The following is a 25,238-nucleotide window of genomic DNA, read 5'->3' as shown; positions in this document are numbered from 1 at the left end:
AAAAAAATACTATTTTATTAATAACCATGGTGGGTGTGCACTTTGTGCATATTCTAGGGCTTTGGAGCATTTTGATTAATCGTGGTGAGTTGTTACAACTTTGAGTTAGGTAATTGCAGGTGGTTAGGGAGATATTTTGACAGGTATGAATGGTTATAGGAATATTTTGGAAGAATTGTTCATAGTTGTAGAGATATTTTGGATTACTGAAAAAATAATTTTACGGAAGGGAAATTTTATAATAGTAGAGTTTTTATTAATAATATAAAACATTTTTTTGAATAATTGGCTAACTGTTAACTAAAAAAAATATATATCAGTAAATTAATTCTTAGTAGCTTTTCAAAAATCTAAGAGTACAGTGTCATATGCACGAAACTGAAAATCCTTGAATTTTACCAATAAAGAAAAAATAGAAAACGAAAATGATATATAACAATAACCACCTCCAAATTAAGCTTTTCCCCACCTCCCGCTGCTGCATGTGGCATCCGCACCAATTTGGCTCGATACAAACCGATGTCGTTTTAATTCCGAGGAAACAACAAGTTCAGTGCTCACCTGATGGCTCACATGGTCCAACGGGTGGACACTAATGGAGGCACTCTATCTACTCTGCTCCGTCATCTCCACCTTCGTCACCTCCCTCACTCTCTCTCTCCACCTCCCCTTCCGCTGGCTTCTCCGCCGGCTATGGCTACGCTCCGTCGCCCCAGACTCAGTGTCTCTCTACCAAGGCACCATCTGGCACGAGCGCACCGTCCCAGTCCATCACTCCTTCAGCTACCCTGTCCGATACGCGCTCATTGACCTCGACCGCGCCCCCCGCCCTGTCCCCAACCCCAACCATCTATCTGCCGACCATGCTCGCCGAGTCGCCCAGACCCACGGACCCGTGTAAATTACTGATGCTCATTTTCAATTTTGAAACTTAGTGACTGATGTTTAAATAATTTGGTTTACTGGGACTTTGTTTCTTTAATTTGATATTTTTATTTGAATTATTATGTTTGTATGTTCTTTTTTTTTTTTAATTTAAATTTTCAACTAAATTTAGATGCATTTCCCATTTTAGTAGTTTATGTTTATGTATGTGTTCGTTCTCTGTTTTTACGCATCTGTGTATTTATTCATGCATGCCTGCAATCTGCATTGGTATGGGACTTTATTTACATCGTTGTGTGAAGTCCAAATAAGGAAAGACGATGTCGATCAACAACTGCTAAAATAGAATTGGTCCTTTATTGTACTGTTTGGTAACATATGTTTCAGGCTTGAATTTGAAATTGTGCGGATTTTAGTATTGTCTTTTGTCCATGTTGGAGGATAGAACTCCAAACGCCTAAATAGGTATATAGTTTCTTGTTCTTAATTTTTCTTTTTCTCTATCTTTTCCTGGTTACAACTTACAAAGGGTTGAATCAGACATTCCATTTCCCAATCCACTCTCCTACCACCTGGCCTAGCCTACACGAGTTTCACTTTATGTTCACAAAGTACCCCTCAAAACGTGGTTATGCAATATAGAGCTTCATCCATTTAGCTAGTTAACAACTTTTCTGTTCATTTCTTTTAGTTAAGAATTCTCAATTGTTCAGCTACTTAAATTGCGAACCATTGAATTTGTAAATGTTCGATATTTGAAGTTAAGTTTAAACAAAATTTTAATGTTTCATGGTAGGAGGAAATTTATGCCTCTACACTTCGTTGTGGGATTTTCTATCTTAACTTCTTTTGGTTCTAGGATATTAAAGGTTTGACTTTTTAGTTTACCCTAGCAAAAATCCATTTTCCAATATCATTTAGAAATAACAATTACTTGTTTTTATTTTCTCCTAAATCATCCAAGTCATCTAAACCGCAAATCACTCATATTTCTCCCAAGTGCAGAAGTAAAGCCCATCCCAAGAGATGGTCCTCCAAGGATTTAGTACTTATGAATTTATGCATGGAAGAAAGTCACTTCCTACCACTTTCATCATTATAGATCAGCATGTGATTTAATCAGTTATTCAATTATGCGTGTATATATTCCAATTGCATATGCTTCATGTTCTTTAATATTTAGAAGGCAGGCATTTTCTGGGCGGGATCCTAGATTTTTACTTTAATTTCTTAGTTTTCCTAGTGGCAGGTTGTCTGGGTTAAGTTTGCTATATCATCGAGCTTTTCTAATTTGGACTAGATTTTAGAGAGGATGAGGATGCTTGATTCCCAACAGGTGTCTCCTTGAATTGAATTTTTTGGATGACATTAATTAGCAGCATTGAAGTTTGGAAGGCAGTCTTTTCCTCTTGTCCTTGTGGCATTACTGTCAGAGCATCTGCATAATGTAAAATGTTGACATTGATTGATTTTCTTTTGGAAAAAATTTATCTTTGCAACAATGTGGAGGATATCGTGTGTCTTTTCTAGGTCATCAAGCTCTTCATCTCGCTGAGAATTGAGTTTTTGTGCAATAGGCAATCCTTACCTTGACAAGGTGCTGGATATGCCGATATGCTTGTGGGCTAATTTTAGCGAGGTTTATAATTATATTTATGGCCTAGAAATGACTTGTTACCATCCATGACTGTCTTTGGATGTTTACTCTTTGTTAAGAAATGTACTGTTGTCAAATAATAAGTTCTTTAATTCTTCTTTGAGGGTTTCTTGTTCTATCCACATACTACTAAAAATGTTAACGTAAAATATGGATCTTGGGTTCAGTTTTGTATTACAATGTTTTGATAGGTGAATGCTTAAGGTAATGCATTTTATATCCCTAAGGGATGAGGTGCAAACCTTTTGGAAAATGTTTTTTTAAGTAAAAATTAATTATTTTTTTTCAAGAGTAAGAAAAATTTAAAATATGTTGATTAAAATTAATAAAAACCAAATATAATTTCTAGGCTAGTTGTCGACTTTTTGAAAGTTGTATACTTAAATTCATTTTTATAATTCTTGCTGGTGGACAATCATAAGTTGTAACATTACAAAGTTCAAAATGTTTTGATGCTTCAAGATGTAACTCTCAATTGGTTTGGAAAGGTTGAGTTTGTCTATTCCTCTTTGATTTGGTTATTTCTTTCATATACATCTAGTTAATTTTTTCCTGGAATAGTTTACTTACCAATTATAATTATACTCATCATCCAGAATGTGCACACCTCAACCCAAAATGAGCAAAAGGCATGACTATAATGTAAATGCATGCACCTCATACTGTGAAGCATTCACCTTCTAGGAGTTTGATATTTAGACTACATCTGAGTGTGTTTTGGACATGTCCAATCATGAAACGAGCCTTGAGGAATGCCTCAATTGGGCCTTTAAATACACTCGGGTAATATTTATAAAACTTGGTCAATTTCTCTATCTTTCTAATTTACCTGTCCTCTTTAAGATTTGAACCTCAAAACAAATCATCTTTGAAAATTAGAAAAATAACAAAATTTCTTTTTGTATTTTCAGTGTTTTCCTTTTAAAATCTTAGGAGAACTTTGGTTTTAGCACGTTGGGGGTACTACAGACTGATGCTTGTATCTTTTATGCAGTTTTCTTCTGACAATACCTCCTAGTGTGGGATATGAACAAAACCCATTGAGTTTGTACTTTTGCTATGACACGGAAGACTCTTCTCAGAATCTGAAGAAGTGTATTGCTGAGGTTTGTTATACATCTAATTTAAATGTATTGTTTTCTTTTTGGAGGATTCTTATATTATGTGTGGATTTAATCTCAAAATTAATGATGTATACAAAATGTTTTTGTGTCTGTGCTTGTAATCAAGGCCTTTTGAGATCCAAAGACAAATTTGTAAAGCTCTTTGCCATTGTATTTGTACAAAATATATAGCTATGGTAAAAATCAACTCATGTGAAATTCGATGCATATAAACACCTTTTAGATGATTTTAGATGATTAATGTTTTGTTATATACACATAATCTTATGCATGAAGGATCCTCATTGACGGTGTGAGCAAAGTGACTATTGTTAGCACCTAATATTTTTTGGATTCAACTTTGGACCTTCAATTTCCAAAATGAATAAAATTTGTTTTTATTTTAGTTTTGAGATTTTTTTTGTACATTTTAAATTTCAAGTTTGTTTTAATTCTTTTTCCCCTATCTTATTTTTGATAAACTTGAGCCGAATTGCACTTTTTCCCTTTTTCTAAATCATATCTCCATTTGAAAGTCCCATATTTTATTTAATAATTTCGCCATTCTTTTAGGCTCCATTTGCATCAAAATTTCTGTTTGAGCAAAAGAAAGGAAAGATTAAATATTTTCTTGTTTTTTGCTATTTATTTTACTTCCTTTCTCACTTTCCTTGATAACCAAACATAAAAAAGTAGTTTCTTTCGTATTTTCTTGTCATTTCTCTGATGTTTTCCAAGCTCCAAAGGGGGCCTCAGGGTTTCTAGAATTTATTCTTGTTTAGGTTTGATACACATTGTTGGTCCACAACCTAACAACTTAAGCTTTTAGGTAAAGTCGTAATCTAACATAGTAACGGAGCTATGGTTGCTATGAGGTCTTGGGTTCTAAATTATTTTATACTCAATGATGGGAGTTATTTATCATTTGTTTATTTCTCAATCTGCAATCAAGTTTCTCATGTAGGGGAGTGTTACAGCCTGATATATATTGTTAGCCACAACCTAGTAGCTTAAGCTTTTGGGTGAAGTGTAATCTAACAATTCCGGCTTGTTTTCCGAATACCTGAATCCAAATTTCTTTAAAAAATGCCATTTTGATTTACTTCTTTTTAAATTCTAAAATAATGTCAATTTTTTTTTTAGTATTTTCCTTTTTTAATTAGAAATGACAAAAATACTTAAAAATCCAGAAGTCTCCAAAAATTCAGTTTATTTTTTCTTTGACTCAAATCTTGAAAAATGTTCCAAAATTGAATTGCTTCATATGATTTTTTTCTCTCCATTAAAAATAGTGACTTTAAAAATCAAATAATCAGAATAATAGTGAAGATTTTTTTGGGACTTTATTTTACTGTCCTTTCTCATTTTTTTTTTTTTTCGGTCCTATTTTTCATTTGTGCACTAGGGCTCCCATTTAGGTGCCTCACCTGCTCAATTGATCACTCAACATCACTTCAGTCAAAATGACATTAGTGAGTAGTGACTAACTTTTTCACTAGTCAGCATTTACATCCTCAAACTATAATTACATCAACTGTAAAGGTATCCAAAAGAAGCAAAGCATAAACAAACTGAAAATCAGATGCATTCTCCCTCCTCGTGTCTTCGTATTTCCTCCGTACTCCACTTGCCCGCCCAACAAATTCATATCCAAATGAGCACCTTCACCATTAAATTTCACCATCAAAGTCAATCGAGCAACACAACCAAAATTTACAGCTGAATTCCCAACTCACTCCTAAACCCACATGTCAAATTTAAATGCAAATCAAATTAAAATCCCATTTCATCAATGTCTAAATTCTATGAATATCCACATGAACTAACCTCCAACTTCCTGACTAACTAAATTAAATGCACCCTTAAATGCACATAAAATTCAAATTAAGTTTTCCTTACCCCCTCCACCGATGCCCCTTCTTACCTCACTCATAAAATGGGGGCCAAAGCACTGTTTATTACTAAATTGACTGGGAAAAATACTGTAGCAAAAGCTAGAGAGGGGAGCAAAAGAATACAAAGGAGGGAAGGGAAAGGAGTTGAACACCGATATCAGAAAGTAAGGTGGGTATACCCGTCCCTTTTCTTATGCTCACCCAATCATACATGCAGCAATCTCACGACTCTCATACTTATGTGCATTGACAACAATTAATTATTCACACAACATAGACACACACACAAAGTCAAATGATCATGATTATCATGCATAATTCTAGTTTCATGCCTTTGCATATAGCTACAAATACATACAAAATTTCCCAAATATCCTTCCCTGACCACACACAATTGTGCACTACACAAAATTTCTCAATCAACATTCTATCCTCTGGTGAGATTAGAAAATTTTTCAAAATGGAGATAGTAGATTTAGACAGAAGAAATGAAGAAGAATAATAAAGCACAGAGAAAGAGAAGAAGGGAGAGCCTGTACCCACTTACTGCATAACACTTGATGAAATTAAATGATGATGATGATGCTCATCATCTTCTTCTTCTAATCCCTCACCAACCACTATGGCCATTGACACCCTTGTGCAAGCCAAATCCTCATGTTAATCATTGTTGAGATTTTCTAAAATGGCCAATGTTTTTTTTTTTTTAAATAGAAAAAAAAAGATTTTCATTATAAAGAGAAGAATTTACAAAGAGGAGAATAAGGCATCTCCCATCAAAATTTTCGAAAAAAATACCAAGAAAAGAAACTAAAAAAACACAAAAAAAATCTTGAAATATCAAAGCAAAAAATTCTCCAATCTTGCTGAATTTTCAAAAAGCTTGCTCCCTTAAAGCATCTAGAGCCAATGCATCATATAGAAGCCAAATAAGGAATCTTCTCCCAAACCAGTTGCCTGTTCAATTTTATCCCTGAAAAAATCCGTGCATTGCACTCCAACCACAAACCTCACAGCACTGCAAATATTCTCCACTTCCATGGAGCAGCCCTATCATTTCTCCTTCCAAAGTCCTAAAAAAAGTTGCCAACATTCCATTCACTGTCATTGGGCAAACCCAAGCTTCTCCCAACATGCCAAATAAATTATTCTAGATGCTCCAAGCAAAATCACAGTGTAAGAACAAATGAGGGGCTGACTCAGAATTTAAATAATAAAGCACACAAACATTTGGAGATAGGCCTTCAAAGGTTTCGTGATTTGCAACAGAAACATCTGGAGATCGGCCTTCATAGGTTTCCTGATTTGCAATAGTTTATTTGTATTGAATCCATTGATTCTATTAAGCACAGCCAGAAAAATGAAAGCTTTAATCTTTGGGGGAGCTTTGGCCTTCCAAATACATGAAAATAGAAGGAAACAAGAGTTGGAACGGGTCAAAAACCCAAAAAAATATTTACAAGAATATACTCCCAAATGATCCAAAGCCTAAGGCCAAGTATCCCTAGCTGAAGAAAGATGACATTTATTCAATAACGACAAGAAGGAGGAAAATTCCATCATCTATGTATCATTTAGAGATCGTTTGAAATGAAAGTTCCAAGAAACTAGAGGGCTAACCAAATCAACCACAAAAAAATAAAAAGAATAAAAAATCATAGTATCTTAACTTGAGCTCAATGGGAAGAGGTGAGGATAAGAGAGGGATAGGATATCATTCCCGAACCATGGATGTTTCCAAAAACGAATCTGATAATCCCTCCCCACAACAAAATTAATGAGAGGAGCAAATTCAGAGCCCAAATTTTTGCTAGTGAAGCCCTTGCCTCAAATTGTCACAACCAGTAAAATCTAAAAACAGCCAAGCTCCGCCATGCTTGATTGCCCTCCTGTCACCGCCATGAAACCCTATGTTCATCATTTAAAAACCTTAGCAATCAATCAAACTTTTACCAAATACTTGGTGATCCCCAAGAGATTTACCATCATTGGCTAAGAAGGGAGATAGTGATGAAGAGATTAGGAGAGGGAGTTTGCAGCCGTGGTGGTAACATCACTGTTGAAGAGCACAGGTAAAATGGTAATGTAATGTGGAAATTGGGCTCCTCTTGAGACCTGAGATTTCACTGGAACAAATACAGGTTTCGTACTAGCTGAAAACTTGAGTATTGCCATTTGTTCCCTTTGCTTTTTGCATCTCTCTAATATCAGCGGTATGTCAGTAGCAGGCTTAAGCATATTAAACTTCTCAGTGGACTTATTTTACCTCTGCAAAATATTCTGTAGCCGATTTATCTTCCTGGCACAACCTGAAAGAAGTCTAAAGAGAGATCACACATCCTTGTTAAATTACTGGTAAATAGTCACCTAACCTAATCCCATACATCTTTGCATCTGCACTTCTACACTCTACATAAAAGTATGAATAATGAAATTATTTTTAGAGCAAAATACCCTTAACTATATCCTAAGTGATATACCAGTGTTTTTTTGTGTTGTAAATAGAGTTAATTGCTTTTAATTCTTATCTACATGATGCCCAACTTAGGAGAAAATAAAAATAATTTATCGTGAATAAATTAAAACTTTAGTGTATTACTAACGTTTGGTTTATTTGATTTCTTACACAAAGAATCCGCATGAGTAATTTTTCACGTGGATTGATATTAAACATTTTGCGTAGAATATCTTTGACCAGCTTGTTCTAAATGAGTAATGTTTATCTTTATAAATATACCACACAATCTATAAAATATGATTATTCTACATCTAACCTAAGAGAGAAAAACATTAAATTAATTTCAAATGAAATCTTATCACATTGCTAATATTCCATTAATTTGATTATGGTGCTAAAAAAAATCTCGTGCAATATATTCACATTCATAATGCTTGATTCATTTGATTTTCCATAGTCATACTAAAAGCATTCCCATGCAATCTGTTGTTCTCACGAACTAAAATTAGGAAAGTAATTTTCATACAAAGCAATTGAAGGTTTTACTTTATATATGTGTGTATGTCTTTATTTATATATATTGAAAACGGTAAGAGACTAACTTAGCTTAAAGGGGAAAAATACATCAAGAGAACATGAAAAATAACAATACGAATGAAAGACGTCAAACTAGCAAAACCTACTTAGTCCACTAGCACCTGCTTCCAACATAAAATAGAATGTTATGGACTATAGTCTCCATAGTAGTAGGAGAATTTTCAAAAGTAGAGTGTTTCATGCTCTCCTCATGAGATAGTGCAGCATTCCAAATCAACTTTGGAGGATGGCAGAGTGAGAATCACCCAAGAAAGATATACTGGAAATCTCCTTGTTCCAACTAGAGAAATGCCGTGAGCAACTGAAAGAGTCTTCAGGGGTCGTTTGGTATCACAGTAAAAAATTATAGAAACGAAAACAAAAAATGAAAGCCAAAAATCAGAAGCAGAAACTAAAAAGTAGAAACTAGTAGCCTGTTTGGTTAACATTTATAAAACTAATATGAATTAAAAACTTAATCAAAAAATGCTCATTTTCATCTTTAAATAATATTATGAAAATATGATTAAAATAATAAAATTACAAATAATACATATTAAAAAATTTCTATAATTAAAATAAAATTTATTATTATTATTTTACTTAATTGTTCTACTTTAAAATTCGCTTGACATTAAAAATTTTATTGGACATGAAAATCAAAAAATAGTAAAAGTATTTTGTAATTGGCTTTATTATTATTTTTTGAAATTTATGTATATTTTTATTTTAATTATATTTATATTCATATGATTGTTTAATTTTTATTTTAATTTTAAAGTATATAAAATGAATAATTTAATCCAAGAAAACTATTTCTAGATATTAAAATTTTTGGCAACAGGTTGCCGGAACAACTGAAAACCATAAAATCTGGTTTTCAGTTTTTTGATAAACAGCTGAAAACTGACAATAGAAATAGAAAACTGAAAACATAAACAAACGCGTTTTTATAATTTGTTTCTTTACTGTGGAGAAACAAAAAAAAAAAAAAACAGAAAATAGCAATGATGGCAAATCGGCCCTTTACTTGTTGATAGAATTTTTAGAAACTGAACAGCTGAAAAAAATGTGATATCTGTCTTCAAAATGACTCTTACAAAATAAGCAAGAAGAAGATTGTATTTTCCTCCAAGGGATCAGTCTTTCCAAGATTAGAAGCCTATTTGAAATGGCAAGTGAACCTATAAAAGAGTGCTGTGGAATGTTCTGTTTGATCCAAATCATAGAGTACCGACCCACCTCAAAATTTTTTCTCTTTTAGATGGTTCCAGGCTGAGTTAAGAGAAAAAGGTCCAGTTGTAGTTATTTTTGAAATTATGGTATCATTTATAACAGGATTTGGATGACAGTCCACCAACACCTTGATATCAGCAACTTTATTTGTGGCTATCCTGGGCCAGCACTAACCACCAATATCAGATCATAAACAGTATCTGTTTTAGGCAATCCAAGTTCAACATCAAGGGAAGGGCCATAGTAATAACAGCAGAGGACTTTTAGGGTGCCAATTAGCCATTACTAATGATGTGCTTACCACATACATCCATTGAGTCTTTTGGTCTTAGTATATTCTTCCATGAACAAGTGGAGGATGCTTAACAGTCCAGATACTCCTATCTTTAAACATAAAACTATGGATCAAGGAAACCCAAAGCAAGGAGGTATATACATACCAAAGAAATATGCAGTAGTGTCACTCCGTTTCAATATCCGTGTTAAACTAAGGCTATGGCTACTTCTAGTGAAAGGCATACAAACATTGTATCGACTGACCTTACAGCCCTGTGTACCAGTCATTACCTTTCAGCTTTCAGTGGGAAAGTTTGTCTTTTTTCAATCTCCTCAACAACAAATTTTTTGGCAAAAACAGATCTGAACCATCTTTGCATGCTTACCAAAACAGACTTCATTAGCTGGAGTCTTCCTGCATATGGAAGGTGTCTACAAGTTTGCTTACCCTTTTAGTAACTGAGGAAGCTCTAGATACTTGACTGGAAAAGACATTTCTGAAACTCCAAGAATGTCCAGGATTTTCTGCTTCTCAGCTTCTGAAATCCTTGGAGTAAAGATTTTAAGGGAATATAAATAAGGATCGGAGCCTTTTTAACACTCATTGCAAATCCAGAGTCACCGTGAGCAAAGATGGAGAATCATCTACAAACACAGATTAGTGATTCTTTGCTTGGTGCATTTGCTGTGATACTTGAGCTCACCATGAGAATAGACATTTGCAAGATTCTTGTGACACCTCCATTAACATAACAAACACATAAAAGGAGATTGGGTCCCCTGGTCTAATCCCTTTCTTCCCTTGAAAAAACCTTCCCGTGATCCATTTATACAGATAAAAATAAGGAGTGGAAATACATTTTTTGACAGCATATAAAGCCTAAAGGAGTAAACTATAATAATTTGAACCATGGTTTTAAAAATCGGATTGGTGATCGACCTAGTGAAGCTACTGGATTGGTCAGATGGGTTAGACCGGCAGGTCAACCCGGTGATAGAACTGGTAATGTTAGCATATTATCATATATATATATACATATAGATATGTATATATATCCATACAATTGTAATTATATTATATATTATAAATATATAAATAAAAATAATTGTATATACTTTATATAAATAATTAAAATATAAAAGTATAACACTAGTCTAAAAATGTTACAATCATAGCAATTATCACCAATAAATTAAAAATATAAATTTGTTTAATTATTGCATTCAAATCTTTAATTTTAAATAGAAACTTAAATTGTTTCTTAAAAGAGTAAAAAGACTTTCACAAACCATTACCTTCAAAAAAAGATTTGTTCCCTTTTAATAGTTAATTTCATAATAATTTGTTCTTTCTCGCTTTTTTCGTGTTCAAGTTGTTAGTACTTTATTTATTTAAAGATAATTGTAATGATTATACAACAACAACAACATCAACAAAAACAAAACCAAGCCTTAAGTCCCACTAGGTGGGGTCGGTTATATGAATCCTTTTCCGCTAATTTATGCGATCATGGACCATTTCTTTTGACAGATTTAGGGATATTAAATCATTACTCACTATCCCCTCCCAAGTTATTTTAGGTCTACCCCTACCCCTTCTACTGCTCCCCACAGTAACTAACTCACTCTTCCTCACTAGCGCACTATGCGGCCTGCGTTGCAGGTATCCATACTGTTGGCCCTAGAGTCGTGTCTAGAGGGGGGTGAATAGACTCTTTTTCGTATTTTTGCTTTTCTCTACAAAATATAAATCTTGGTAAGATACAAGCAATTATATCACCATATATAAAATATAAATCATGCACAAGACATAAATAAAAGAGTAGGGAAGAAAAGCTCGACAAACAGTTTTAGTGTGGTTCAGCTTCTTGCCTACATCAACACCTTGAGACACACTCAAGGAATTCACAATCCACTATCAACCTCCTTCACCGACGGAGAAGCCTTTACACATTCACCCAGAGCCTTTCAGCAAGGTTCACCAAGAACCTTCACACGTGAACCAATCCCTATTGCTCACAAAGAGTCCAAACAAGGGAACTAATCCCTTTAACACTTGGTTCACAAAGAACCTTACAAGATGAAAAAATATTACAAACAAAGCTCCTTGAATGAGCAGATATTTGATACCACACAAATCTCACACAAATATCTCAAGTAATGAATCAACACAAGATTGGAGAGTAAGAGAGATTTTGAGCATTTGAGATGATAAACTAAATGCAAAGTGCTTGTGAATGATATTCTAAAGATGTTAATAACTAAGATCAATCTTCAAATTGATTGCTCCAGGTTACAGCCTTACCCTCTGATCGACTTCAATTGCCAACTAAAGATGAGTTCTGCGTTTGAGCTTTCATTATAAGATCTTTGATATTATAGCCAAGCAATTTTTCCACTTCAGTGAAAAACTCTTCATGAAATAAGGCTATCTATCCCCTAAAGAATTGATCAGGGATCAATAGGAGCAAGAAAAGAGCCCTTTGTACAAGATTAGGACCAGTATCTCTAAAATGATTGAGAATTGATCTAAACAATCAATCACCAGTTCTTTGATAAAAAGGATCTTTCCAAATTTGAGAGTAGCTCACCAACAAGGTCAGAGTCTGAAGACGATTTACACCAAGATTCACCAATTGAATATGATCAACAATTCTAGAAAGAAACTCAAATTGCTATGAAAAAGTGAAGAATTTGGAGCACAATCACTTGCAGAAAGATCAATCTTCTTTGAACTTATCCATATTAATATCAAATTGATTACTAAGGGAAGAAAATTTGGTGAAATTTAAGAAACAACACATGACAGAAAACAATTTGATGTGAATTCTGCCAAAATAAGGAGATCCGACAACGAAAAAGGAACCCAAGATCGTTCTACATTCAGAATTGAATGATAGACCTTGACCCGTTGTTTATGACAAACAAGAACCTTGGTATATATGACCTCAACCCGTTGTTTATTGTGAAACAAGAATTTCGGTATAAGGAAGACACCACAAACGGTGGTGGAAAACCGTTTGATAAGTCGTTGATGAGCGCCACGGGAAATCCCAATAAGTTCGAATAGTTTTTCAAATAACCGCAGATAAAATACTCTCACAATTTACTGAATAATGATTTGCCTCTTTTCATTGCTTAGAAGCCCATTTAATGGCTGGCAATTACAAGGAAAACTCCTCCTATTTAAGGCTAAAATCTGGTAAAGAAATAACTCTTACTTGCCTAAAAGAAAAAAAAAACAATCAGCCCTTTAATTGGCTGATCACATGCCTAAAATAGAAAAGGAAAGTGGGGAGCTTTAAATGGCTGTGTTATTAGCCATACACGCCCATAAAAGTCAAAAGGAAATTAAATGGCATGCAAGCCTTACAATCAGACCCAATTTAAACATGCTAATTTAAGCTTAGCCTTGGCCAGATTCTTCTAGAGCTTGAATCATGTTGATGAATCTTTGTTGCTCACGTGGGCCATGCTCAATGGGCCTCCACGAATTTGCTTGAGTCCATGCCTCTTGAATCAGTCCGTTGAGTGCAGCTTTAAATTTCCTTGCTCGTGCTCTTGTAACCGGCCCAATTGGCACTTGGACTAGTTCCTTTGAAGTTGTGCTATGGTTTGCATCATTCCCCTCCTCTTGAAAACGATTTGCCCTCAATTCATCACCTACATCAAAAGGATTCAAATTTGTAACATTAAAAGTAGCACTTACATTGTACTCACCTGGTAAATCTAGCTTGTAAGCGTTGTCATTGATGCGCTTTAGGACTTGGAAAGGTCCATTTCATCTTGGAAGCAATTTGGAACGTCTTTGCGTCGGAAGTCTCTCTTTCCTCATATGCAGCCAAACCCAATCTCTGGGTTCAGAAAATAGCTTGTGACGCCCCTTGTTGGCTTGTTTTGCATACTGCTCCGTTCTTCGCTTAATGTTGAGTCGTGCTTTCTCATGAATCTGCTTGACAAAGTTAGCTTTCTTTTTGCCATCTAAATTAACATGCTCAGTCCAAGGTAAAGGAGATAAATCCAATGGAGTTGAAGGATTAAATCGATACGAAATTTCAAATGGTGAAAATTTAGTAGCAGAATGAACAGATCTGTTATAAGCAAACTCAACATGTGGTAAACATTTTTCCCATGTTTTGATGTTCTTTTTAATGACTGCTCTCATTAAAGTAGACAAAGTCCTATTTACTACTTCAGTTTGACCATTAGCTTGTGGATGACAAGTAGTAGAAAACAATAGCTTAGTACCTAGCTTACACCACAAAGTCTTCCAAAAATAGCTCAAGAACTTAGCATCTCTATCCGAAACAATTGTTCTAGGCATGACATGTAATCTCACAATTTCTCTAAAGAACAAATCAGCAACATGCCCTTCATCCGTTTTGTGACATGGAATAAAGTGTGCCATCTTAGAAAATCTATCCACAACCACAAAAATTGAATCTCTCCCACATTTAGTCCTAGGCAATCCTAACACAAAGTCCATTGAAATATCAATCCAAGGCTCACTAGGAATTGGTAAAGGAGTATACAAACCATTGGACCTCACTCTGGATTTGGCTTGCCTACATGTGACACATCTACCACAAATTCTCTCAACATCTCTTTTCATGTGAGGCCAATAGAAGTGTTCCTGCAAAACAGCTAAAGTCTTTGCAACTCCAAAATGTCCCATTAATCTGCCACCATGAGATTCCTCCACTAACAACTCCCTCAAGGAACAATTAGGTACGCATAACTTATTCTCTCGAAATAGGAATCCATCAAGCCTAAAGAACTTACCACAAGCGGTTTTCTCACAAGCCCGGTATGCCTCACAAAATTCGTGGAACGCCTTCTCTTGTTCTTCTCCCCATCTAAATCCAACGTTCTTCTTTATCACTTCGGTAAGTGGTGCTGCTATGCTACTAAAGTCTTTCACGAACCGCCAGTATAAACCAGCAAGTCCATGAAAACTATGAACATTACCTACACTTGTGGGACTCGGCCACGCTTGGATTGCACGTACCTTCTCTTCATCAACCTGCATACCTTGTGCACTAACAACAAATCCCAAAAATACAAGCTTATCGGTGTAAAAAGTACACTTCTTCAGATTAGCAAACAACTTTTCTTTCCTAAGCACATCTAAAACAGATTTCAAATGTATTACATGATCATCCACGTTTTTTCTATCAATGAGTATATCATCAAAGTAGACAACAACAAATCTGTCTATAAATGCACGCAAAATATGATTCATAAGTCTCATAAGGTGCTCGGAGCATTAGTCAATCCAAAAGGCATGACTAACCATTCGTACAAACCTTACTTTGTTTTAAAGGCAGTTTTCCATTCATCTCTTTTTATTCTAATTTGATGATAACCACTCTTTAAATCAATCTTAAAAAATACAGAAGAACCATGCAGCTCGTCTAGCATATCATCTAAGCGAGGAATGGGATGACGATACTTTACCGTTATGTTGTTGATGGCCCGGCAATCAATGCACATTCTCCACGTCCCATCCTTCTTAGGTACGAGTAAAATCGGAACGGCGCATGGACTCATGCTCTCCCTCACGTGCCCTTTCTCCAACAACTCACTTACCTGCCGTTGAAGCTCCTTTGTCTCCTCGGGATTGCTCCTATAGGCTGGTCGGTTTGGAATTGTTGCATCGAGAACAAAATCAGTTTGGTGTTCAATCCCTCGGATTGGAGGGAACCCATGTGGTGTTTCCTCGGGAAAGACATCCTTATACTCCTACAAAAAAGAAACAACAGAATTAGGCAAAGCAAGGTCAAATTCATTAGTGTTTAGACGTGCCTCTTTGTACAAAAGTACAATCATCGACTGATTTGAAAACATTGCTCGCTTAATTTCACTCACTTTTGCATAGAAACTCTTTTGTTTTTTCTCTTATTTTCTCTCAATGGCTGAATTTTGATTTTCTTTTTCTCTCTCATTTTTCTCGTCCTCTCTCTAATTTTCACTCTTTTTCTTCTATTCACTCTCTTTCTTTTGATCACTCTCTTTTTGCAATCTCACTTGATCCTAATATACTTGCTGCGGTGTCAATGGTACAAGAGTGATTGATTGTTGACCAAGTACAAAGGAGTATTTGTTCGTAAAGCCATCATGCTTCACATGCCTATCAAATTGCCATGGACGCCTTAGCAATAAGTGTCCAGCTTGCATCGGTACTACATCACACAACACTTCATCTTTGTATTTACTTATTCGAAATGCAACTAATACCTGCTTGTTCACCCTTATCTCATCACTATCATTTAACCTTTGCAACTTGTATGGCCTAGGGTGCTTCAACACGGGTAGTCCCAATTTTTCCACCATAATTGTGCTTGCAACATTAGTGCAACTACCAACGTCAATAATCACACTACATACCTTGTCTTTGACGTAGCACCAAGTGTGAAAGATGTTCTCGCATTGCACTTCATCAACTCCTTTTGCTTGCAAGCTCAATGCTCTCCTTGCCACCAATGTCAATGCATCAGGGGCTAAATATTCCTCCTCGGAAACGTCCTCCGATGGTGGCATGTCGTCGGTGTTGGAATCTTCATTGTCGGTCACAATTTCACCATTGTCTTGCAACACCATGACCTGCTTGTTTGGACATTGACTTGCTATGTGTCCCCTACCTTGACATTTAAAACCATTAATGTCACAATTCCTAGAGGTAGAAGTGTCAATTTTACCTTGAGGAACGTGGCGGGTGTTCGCAGATTTGGCCTTGACTTTGGACGTTTGTGACTTGTCCATCTGCTTGGTATAACTTGGTTTCCAAGAGGTAGAACTGGAGTTATGGGCTGCACGTGACCCACCCCCCTTCTTGAGTTGTTTCTCCACTTTGATGGCCATGTGCACCATATTTTCCATCTCCACATAATGCTGCATCTCTACCTTATCTTGGATTTCCCGGTTTAATCCAAATAAAAACCTAGCCATTGTAGCCTCTCAATCTTCCTCTACATTAGCCCGGATCATAGCAATCTCCATCTCCTTGTAGTAATCCTCTACGCTGCGGCTTCCCTGTCTAAGACCTTGTAGCTTTTTGTACAACTCTCGGTAGTAGTGACTTGGAAGGAACTGCTTTCTCATCACTATTTTCATCTCCTCCCATGTCTCTATTGGTCATTCTCTATTCCGTCTCTTGTTTATAACAAGCTGATCCCACCAAGTAATAGCATAGTCAGAAAATTCAATCACAGCTAATTTTACCTTCTTGTTTCGGAATAGTTGTGGCCGTCAAATACGAAATCCATCTTCTTCTCCCACTCAAGGTATGCGTCAGGGTTGAATCTACCTTGAAATGACGGAATCTTTATCTTAATACTACCCAAGTTGTTATCTTTCCGGTTCCTAGCTTCTCTAAACCACCCTCCATGTCTCCTATTACTAACAATAGAATCCCGATCATCTTCTTCATCAAAACCAGCCCCGTAAGGCTCTTTATCTTCAACCCTCACTTCCCTCGGTTAAACTCTTTCCCTTCTGCGCACATTAGGGGCATTTTGTGGCTGCTTCTCACGTGTATTCTCCATCTAATCTATCCGTTCATGAACCTGCTCCAGTTCCAACTTCATCACATGCCTCGTCTCACTCATCATGGCTTCCATAAACACTTTTGGATCAACCAGTTCTGTAGCATCTTTGGCTAAGCTCTTAGCACTGTTGTGAGACATGATTGTTGCAGGGTAAAGTTAGAAAGAAAAAAAAAGGACCTCACAATTCTCTCCCTTATGTGTTTACACTCAAGAATGTGAATCACTCTATATTTGTGTTTCACTCAAAAAATACGTGGCTTTTAATCCTCTAATGTTCTCACCACTCTTGCCTTTTTCCACTCGATAATTCTCTTCTAGTTCTTTTGAACCTAAACAATACTTCAAAAAATATCCAACAACAATTTACCAAGAACTAATCAAGGAATTTCAGATAGCAGGAATACAAGGAATATGACTGATTAAATTTTCGAAAGCACAAAATAGCAAAATTTCCCCAAAAAAAAAATTATTTGATTTTGGGGTGAGGTGATTTTCAGACTTATTGGAACCCAACAAAATGAATGAAAACAATCAATTTTCCCCCCCTTTTTTTTTCCTCTATTTATTTATTTATTATTTTTTATGATCCTTCTTTTTATTTTTTTATGATCAACAACTGGCTTTTGATAATAACAGAATAAGATTTTGAAATATACTAGAACAAACAAAATACGAGCGGAATGGGGTAAAGGAAATTTGGCTAAACTAGGGTATGTGAACTGAATTTGGAAACTACAAGAACACAAAATAAAGAAACAAAAGAAAGGTTTTAAAGGATAGGCAAACCTGAACTAAAACTTGTGCTTTGATACCAAATGATGCGAATCCCGCCAAAATAAGGAGATTCGACAACGAAAAAGGAACCCAAGATCATTCTACGTTCAGAATTGAATGATAGACCTTGACCTGTTGTTTATGACAAATAAGAACCTTGGTATATATGACCTCAACACGTTGTTTATTGCGAAACAAGAACCTCGATATAAGGAAGACACCACAAACAGTGGTCGAAAATTGTTTGATAAGTCGTTGGTGAATGCCACGGGAAATCCTGATAAGTTCGAATAGTTCTTCAAAGAACCGCATAGAAAATACTCTCACAATTTACTGAATAATGATCTGCCTCTTTTCATTGCTTAGAAGCTTATTTATAGGCTGGCCATTACAAGGAAAATTCCTAAAATAATTAACCTATTTAAGGCTAAAATCTGGTAAAGAAATAACTCTTACTTGCCTAAAAGAAAAAAAAAGAAAATCGACCCTTTAATTGGCTGATCACATTCCTAAAATAGAAAATGAAAGTGGGGAGCTTTAAATGACTGTGTTATTAGCCATACACACCCATAAAAGTCAAAAGGAAATTAAATGGCATGCAAGCCTTACAATCAGACCCAATTTAAACATGCCAAAGCTTAGCCTTGGCCAGATTCTTCTAGAGCTTGAATCATATTAATGAATCTTTGTTGCTCACGTGGGCCATGCTCAAAGGGCCTCCACGAATTTGCTTGAGTCCATGCCTCTTGAATTAGTCTGTTTCCTTGCTCGTGCTCTCGTAACCAGCCCAATTGGCACTTGGACTAGTTCCTTTGAAGTTGTGTTATGATTTGCATCACAGCTGCTGAAATGCGCTGAGAGAACCCACTTCCCTTTCCCTTTGAAGGTTCCATGAAGGATCCTAAAAATACTTTTGGTGAATTTAATATTATCTTATAGTTATATATATACTCTTTCGTGAAGTTAATTTATTTCTTAACTTTAATATTTTCCTCTTTTTCTGAATTGTCAAATTAAGTACTTGCATTGTTTTGCATACAAATGTTTTAATTTTAAATTATTTCCATTTAGGTATGAGTATGGAAATAGTGGAAGTAACGTTTAGAAGAAAAATTAACTTAATTTGCCTTCAAGAGACGAAATGGATAGGAGAGAAAGCTAGAGAAATTGAAAAAATTAGGATTTAAACTTTGGTACACTAGTAAGAAAAACATAAAAACGGAGTGGGAGTTATTGTAGACAGATACCTAAAAGATAATGCAGTAGATGTTAAAAGAATAAGGGATAGGATCATTAAAATCAGGATAGCTTTATGCTTGGAGATAGTGAACATCATTAGTGCGTATGCTTCCCAAATAGGCTTAGTAGAAAATCTTAAGAGACAATTTTGGAAGATATGAATATTGTTTTACAAGGGATACCAATGTTTGAAAAGACATTCATAGGAGCTGATTTGAATGGTTACATTGGAACGGATAATGTAGGATATGAGAGGATATATGGAGGCCATGGATATGGAGATAAAAAGAGGCCGGTGATACAATCTTAGATTTTGCCATGTCTTATGATTTGGTTATATTGAATACTTGCTTTATGAAAAAAAGAACACTTAATAACTTTCAAGAGTGGTATAATAAAAGACAAATTGATTTCCTCCTAACTAGGAATGGGGATGGTTTATACTGTAAGGATTGTAAAGTTATCTCAGGTGAAAGTTTGGCTACACAACATAATGTCTTAGTATTAGATATACATATAAAAAAATGGAATAGTAACATAAATCAACACAAGAGGATTAGATGGTGGAACTTAAAGGGAGATAATATAGTAAAATTCAAAGATAAAATGATCAAAGAGTTGGTGGTGGGATCAAGAAGTCCAGAAAGCCATTAAGACAAAAAGATGTTGGTATAAAATATGGCAAAATTGTAGAAATATAGAAAATTTTGAAAAATATAAAGAAGGGGAAGAAAATGCAAAAAAGACTATTGCTGAAGCTAAATATAGAGCGTATTATACTTTATATACTAAACTAGATACAAAAGAAGGAGAAAATGACATTTAACTTGTTAGAACTAATGAAAGAAAATGTAAAGATTTTGGCAATGTAAAATGTAGAGGATGAGAATGATAATGTCTTAATTAGAGAAGAAGACATAAAAGAGAGGTGGCGAAGATACTTTGACAAGTTGTTTCAATGAAAACTAAAATGAAAGATTGAACTTGGAAGTGACAAATGATGAGAAAACTAAAAATAAGAGATTTATTCGTAAAATTAGAGTCCTTGAAGTTAAAATGACATTAAAAAAGAGGAAAAGTGGAAAATTTATAGACCAGATAAAATACCAATTGAAGTTTGGAAATGTTTAGGGGATAAAGAAAATATATTGTTAATTAATCTATTTAAACACTATTATAAAAATGAAGAAAATGTTAGAAGGATGGAAAAATACGTTAGTACCTTTATACAAAAACAAAGGCGATATTTAAAACTGTAATAACTATCGTGGAATTAAGATTATGAGTCTTATGATGGGGATCGTTTATATTGTAGGGATTGTAAAGTTATCCCAGGTGAAAGTTTGGCCACTCGACATAGAGTCTTAGTATTAGATATACATATAAAAAAATGGAAGAAGGGTAACATAAATCAACACAAGAGGACTGGATGATGGAACTTAAAGGGAGATAATATAGTAAAATTTAAAAATAAAATGATCAAAGAGTGTGATTAGATAGTAGGGGGTAAGGTAGATGCAAATACTGTTTGAAATAAAATGGCTAATTCTATAGTAAGGATAACAAAAGAGGTTTTAGGTGAGTCCAAAGGAATACTCAAGTTGTAAAGAAAGTTGGTGGTGGGATCAAGAAGTCCAAAAAGCCATTAAGACAAAAGAAATTGGTATAAAATATGGCAAAATTGTAGAAATATAGAAAATCTTGAAAAATATAAAGAAGTGAGAAAAAAATGCAAAAAGACTATTAGTGGAGCTAAGTATAAAGCTTTTGATACTTTAACTAAACTATATACAGAAGGAGAATGAAATTAGGAATAGCTTCCCAAGAGGGGGGGTGAATTGGAATCTTTTTAATTTTGATAATTTTTGATCTTTTGCTTAAGATACTAAAGAAAGCACAATTGATAACTGATAACCACACTTTAGAATACTTGTAATTTAAATGAGCAAGACAATCAATAAAGGTAAAACAATTCAATCACTCAATCAAGAATATTTTTGCTTTTGTTGATTTCCCTGTGGATGTTTATCACCTTCTTTGAATAAGCTTTTAGTATGCACTTCTCTTGATTAAGACTTCCGCAGATTAACCAACGTACTCCCTTTTGGGTTTCTGCAAACGGTTAATCGAAACGTACTTTCTAAATACCAAGAGTCTTTGTTTCTTTCTCTTTGAAACCTGTGACCTACACTTTTTAAATCATACAACACAGCAAGTATAGTATGTAAAGTAGAGAGAAATACACAAGATTTTTTACGAGGTTCGGCTTCAAGCCTACATCCTCGCCCTTGGCAAAACATTGAAGGGTTCCACTATAGTAGTTCCGTTACCGGGTGGAACAACACCTGTTTACAACCATTCCTTTGGCCAAGGCTAGAGCCCGCCTTCTCCAGACAATATGCCCTTGTTTGGTCAACGATCCAACAGCCTGGTATCGTCCAAAATCTACAAGAGAAATATCAAAAGCTGGTGTATAAGAGAAGCTCACACAAAGAGCAAATTAGTACAAATCAAAACTATGTACTTCAAAAGATAAAATATCAAGAATGAAATAAACTTTTGAAGCTTTTCAAAGAATTCACCAAAATCCTTTTCTCCAGATGAGAAATCAGTAATTCTTCAGGATTTGATGAGCAAGAATATCAGAATAACAGTACTTTCAGCTTTGCAAGAGATTTGATCAAATGAGATTTTGAGAGCAAGAGAGCTTTGAGAGATTATCAATGCTTGGTGTAATTTTTGATTCACAAAAACCATGTATTTATAGGCTTCCAAGTAGGTTTCCTTGTTGCAAGAGTTTCCTTAAAGAGTTTCCCAAGTTGTTAGAAAATTTGAGGTTCAAACGGCTATAATTTAGAAATAAGAGTTTTAAAATTTTTGCCTGTTGAACAGTGTTCAGACGTCTGAGGATTCGAGGTCAGACATCTGAAGTTCCTGAAACCCCTTTAAAATAGAACTAGATACAGGGTCAGATGTTTGAAGTCTGGGTTCAAACGTCTAAAGTTCTAGGTTCAGATGTCTAAAGTCGTGAGTTCAGACGTCTGAACTGCTACTGTCACTTTCAGTCTTGTTCCATAAATTCTTCAGACGTCTGTACTTAATCTTCAGACGTCTGAAGTAATTCTTCAGATGTATGAACTTAAAGTTCAGTCATCTAAAGTCTCTACTTCAGTCATCTGAACTATTAAAATTCTATTTTATAAAATATCTTTCTTTAAAACTGTTTTGCTCTCTTACGATCTTTAAAAAAACTTAATTCAATATATTTAAATAGGTACTTAAATCTTTATAATCTCTTGAAAAAGCTTCAAAATATATTTCAAATGATAATTTAACTTTTGAAATACTTACATATATGTTTCCTAAGCTTTCATAAGACATGCTTGAGTTCTCTTTCATGCTTTGCTCTTGATGTTCTTTGAAAAATTTGCTTGAGCTTCAAATATATTAGATTCTCTTTGAATCATTTGAGTAGTTGTCCCATACTTGATTTATACTTGATCTTCTCTTGAACCATACTTGAACTTTGCTTAAACCACACTTGATCCATATTTCCTAAAACTCAAAACTCAATCTTTTCAAGTTAAATAGTCCTTTGTTTGTTATCACCAAAACCGATTGAAAGATCTTGTTAGACCAACAGAGAAAAAGACATTTATAAACTTACTAGAGTTAGAGAAAGAAAATGCAAAGATTTAGGTAATATAAAATGTATAAAAGATGAAAATGATAATGTAGAGAAGAAGACATAAAACAGTGGTGACGAAGATACTTTGATGAGTTTTTTAATGAAAACCAAAATGAAAGATTGAACTTGGAAGTGACAGATGAGGAGAAGACTAAAACTAGAAGATTTATTCGCAAAATTAGAGTCCTTGAAGTTAAGATGGCATTAAAAAAGATGAGAAGTGAAAATCTATAGGACCAGATAAAATACCAATTGAAGTTTGAAAATGTTTAGGGAATAAAGGAAATATTTGGTTAACTAATCTATTCAACACTATTATAGCTAGAAGAATGGACAAAAAGTACATTAGTACCTTTATACAAAAACAAAGGCAATATTCAAAACTGTAATAACTATCGTTGAATTAAGATTATGAGTCATACAATGAAATTATGGAAAAGGGTAATTGAATATAGAATAAGACTAGAAACGAAGATTTTAGAAAATCAAATTGGTTTTATGCGTGGGAGATCAACAACATAAGCTATTTACCTTTTAAGAAGTTTAATGGAAAAGCTTAAGAAAAAGGAGAGGGACTTGCATATGATTTTTATTGACCTAGAGAAAACATATGATTGAATACCCAGGGGCGTTCTTTGGTGGGTCTTAGAAAAGAAGGGAGTTTGCATAGATATACAGAGGCCATTAAGGATATGTATAAATGAGTAGTGACTAGTGTTAGGACTGTAGGAGGGGACTTTAGAGATTTTTCCAATCAGAATAGGTGTATATCAAGGTTCTACTTTGAGTCCTTACCTTTTTACTTCAGTAATTGATGAACTTGCTAGGAATATCCAAAATGGGATCCCTTGGTGTATGTTGTTTGCAGATGATATTGTGTTGATTGATGATTGTAGGAGGGAGTGGAATCTAAGCTAGAACTTTGGAGAGCCACATTAGAGTCTAAAGGGTCTAGGATAAGTAGGAATAAGACATAATATATGAAATGTAATTTCAGTAATGTAAGGAGTAGAAATGGAGAGATGATGAAACTTGATAATCAAGAGATTAATAGCACTAATAGATTTAGATATCTTGGATCTATTATGCAAGCTGAAGGGGAAATTGAAGAAGATTGTAATACATGGAATTAAAACAATTTGGGTAAAATAGAGGAGTATGTTGGATGTCTTGTGTAATCGTTGAATTCCTTTAAAATTGAAGGGAAATTTTTATAAGATGGTTATAAGGCCAGCTATGCTTTATGGTTTAGAATGTTGGGCAACTAAGAAACAACATGTATAAAAGTAAAAGTTTCTGAAATGCGAATGTTACGGTGGATGAGTGGTTTAACATTAAAAGATAAAGTAAGAAACAAGCATATACGCAATAATTTAGGCAAAACACCGATTGAAAAGATTAGGAAGGGGTAGCTTAGATGGTTTGGGCATTTGAAACGGAGGCCTAGTAGAGCACCTGTGAGGAGGAGTGATTTATTATTTTTGACATGAAAAGGGATAAGGGTATGCCTAAAATAATTTGGAATGAGGTAGTGAGGAAGGATTTAATAGCCCTTAATCTAATAGAATAAAATGCTCTCAATCGGGTATATTAGTGATTCCATCTAGTGGGACTTAAGGCTTGTTGTTGTTGTTGTTGTATGATTCTTCTCAAGGCCCTTAGAGACAAAGCCTTTTCAAAATCTTTCCCCAACACCATTTGCTTGTAAATATTCAAACTCCCAAATGTAATATGGCACAAGGATCTATAGAAGAACCATTAGGTCAAAGGTTTGGTCTCTGTTTATTTTATATTCATTTCATTCAGATTTTTAAGTATCTGTTGAATCATATTGGTTTGCTAATTAATTTTCCCTTGCATCAAGACGTCATGGGCAACACACGTGGTTCTGTGACTAGTGTATT

At 34.7% G+C, this 25,238-nt stretch overlaps 1 protein-coding gene across 1 annotated transcript in view; it reads left to right on the top strand.

The window, feature by feature from the left end:
• Window positions 1–463: 463 nt before the first annotated feature.
• LOC131144841 (uncharacterized) overlaps window positions 464–25,238 on the top strand; it is a 47,408-nt gene continuing 22,633 nt past the window's right edge. The window contains exons 1-2 of the mRNA XM_058093734.1: window positions 464–897; window positions 3,537–3,648. Coding sequence (XP_057949717.1) covers window positions 596–897; window positions 3,537–3,648 — 414 coding nt within the window. The 5' untranslated portion in view covers window positions 464–595. The remainder of the gene's footprint in view (window positions 898–3,536; window positions 3,649–25,238) is intronic.

The sequence above is a fragment of the Malania oleifera genome, chromosome 12, assembly GCF_029873635.1.
Source record: "Malania oleifera isolate guangnan ecotype guangnan chromosome 12, ASM2987363v1, whole genome shotgun sequence".
NCBI classification, from domain to species: domain Eukaryota; kingdom Viridiplantae; phylum Streptophyta; class Magnoliopsida; order Santalales; family Ximeniaceae; genus Malania; species Malania oleifera.
This window is presented reverse-complemented; position numbering and strand designations above follow the sequence as displayed.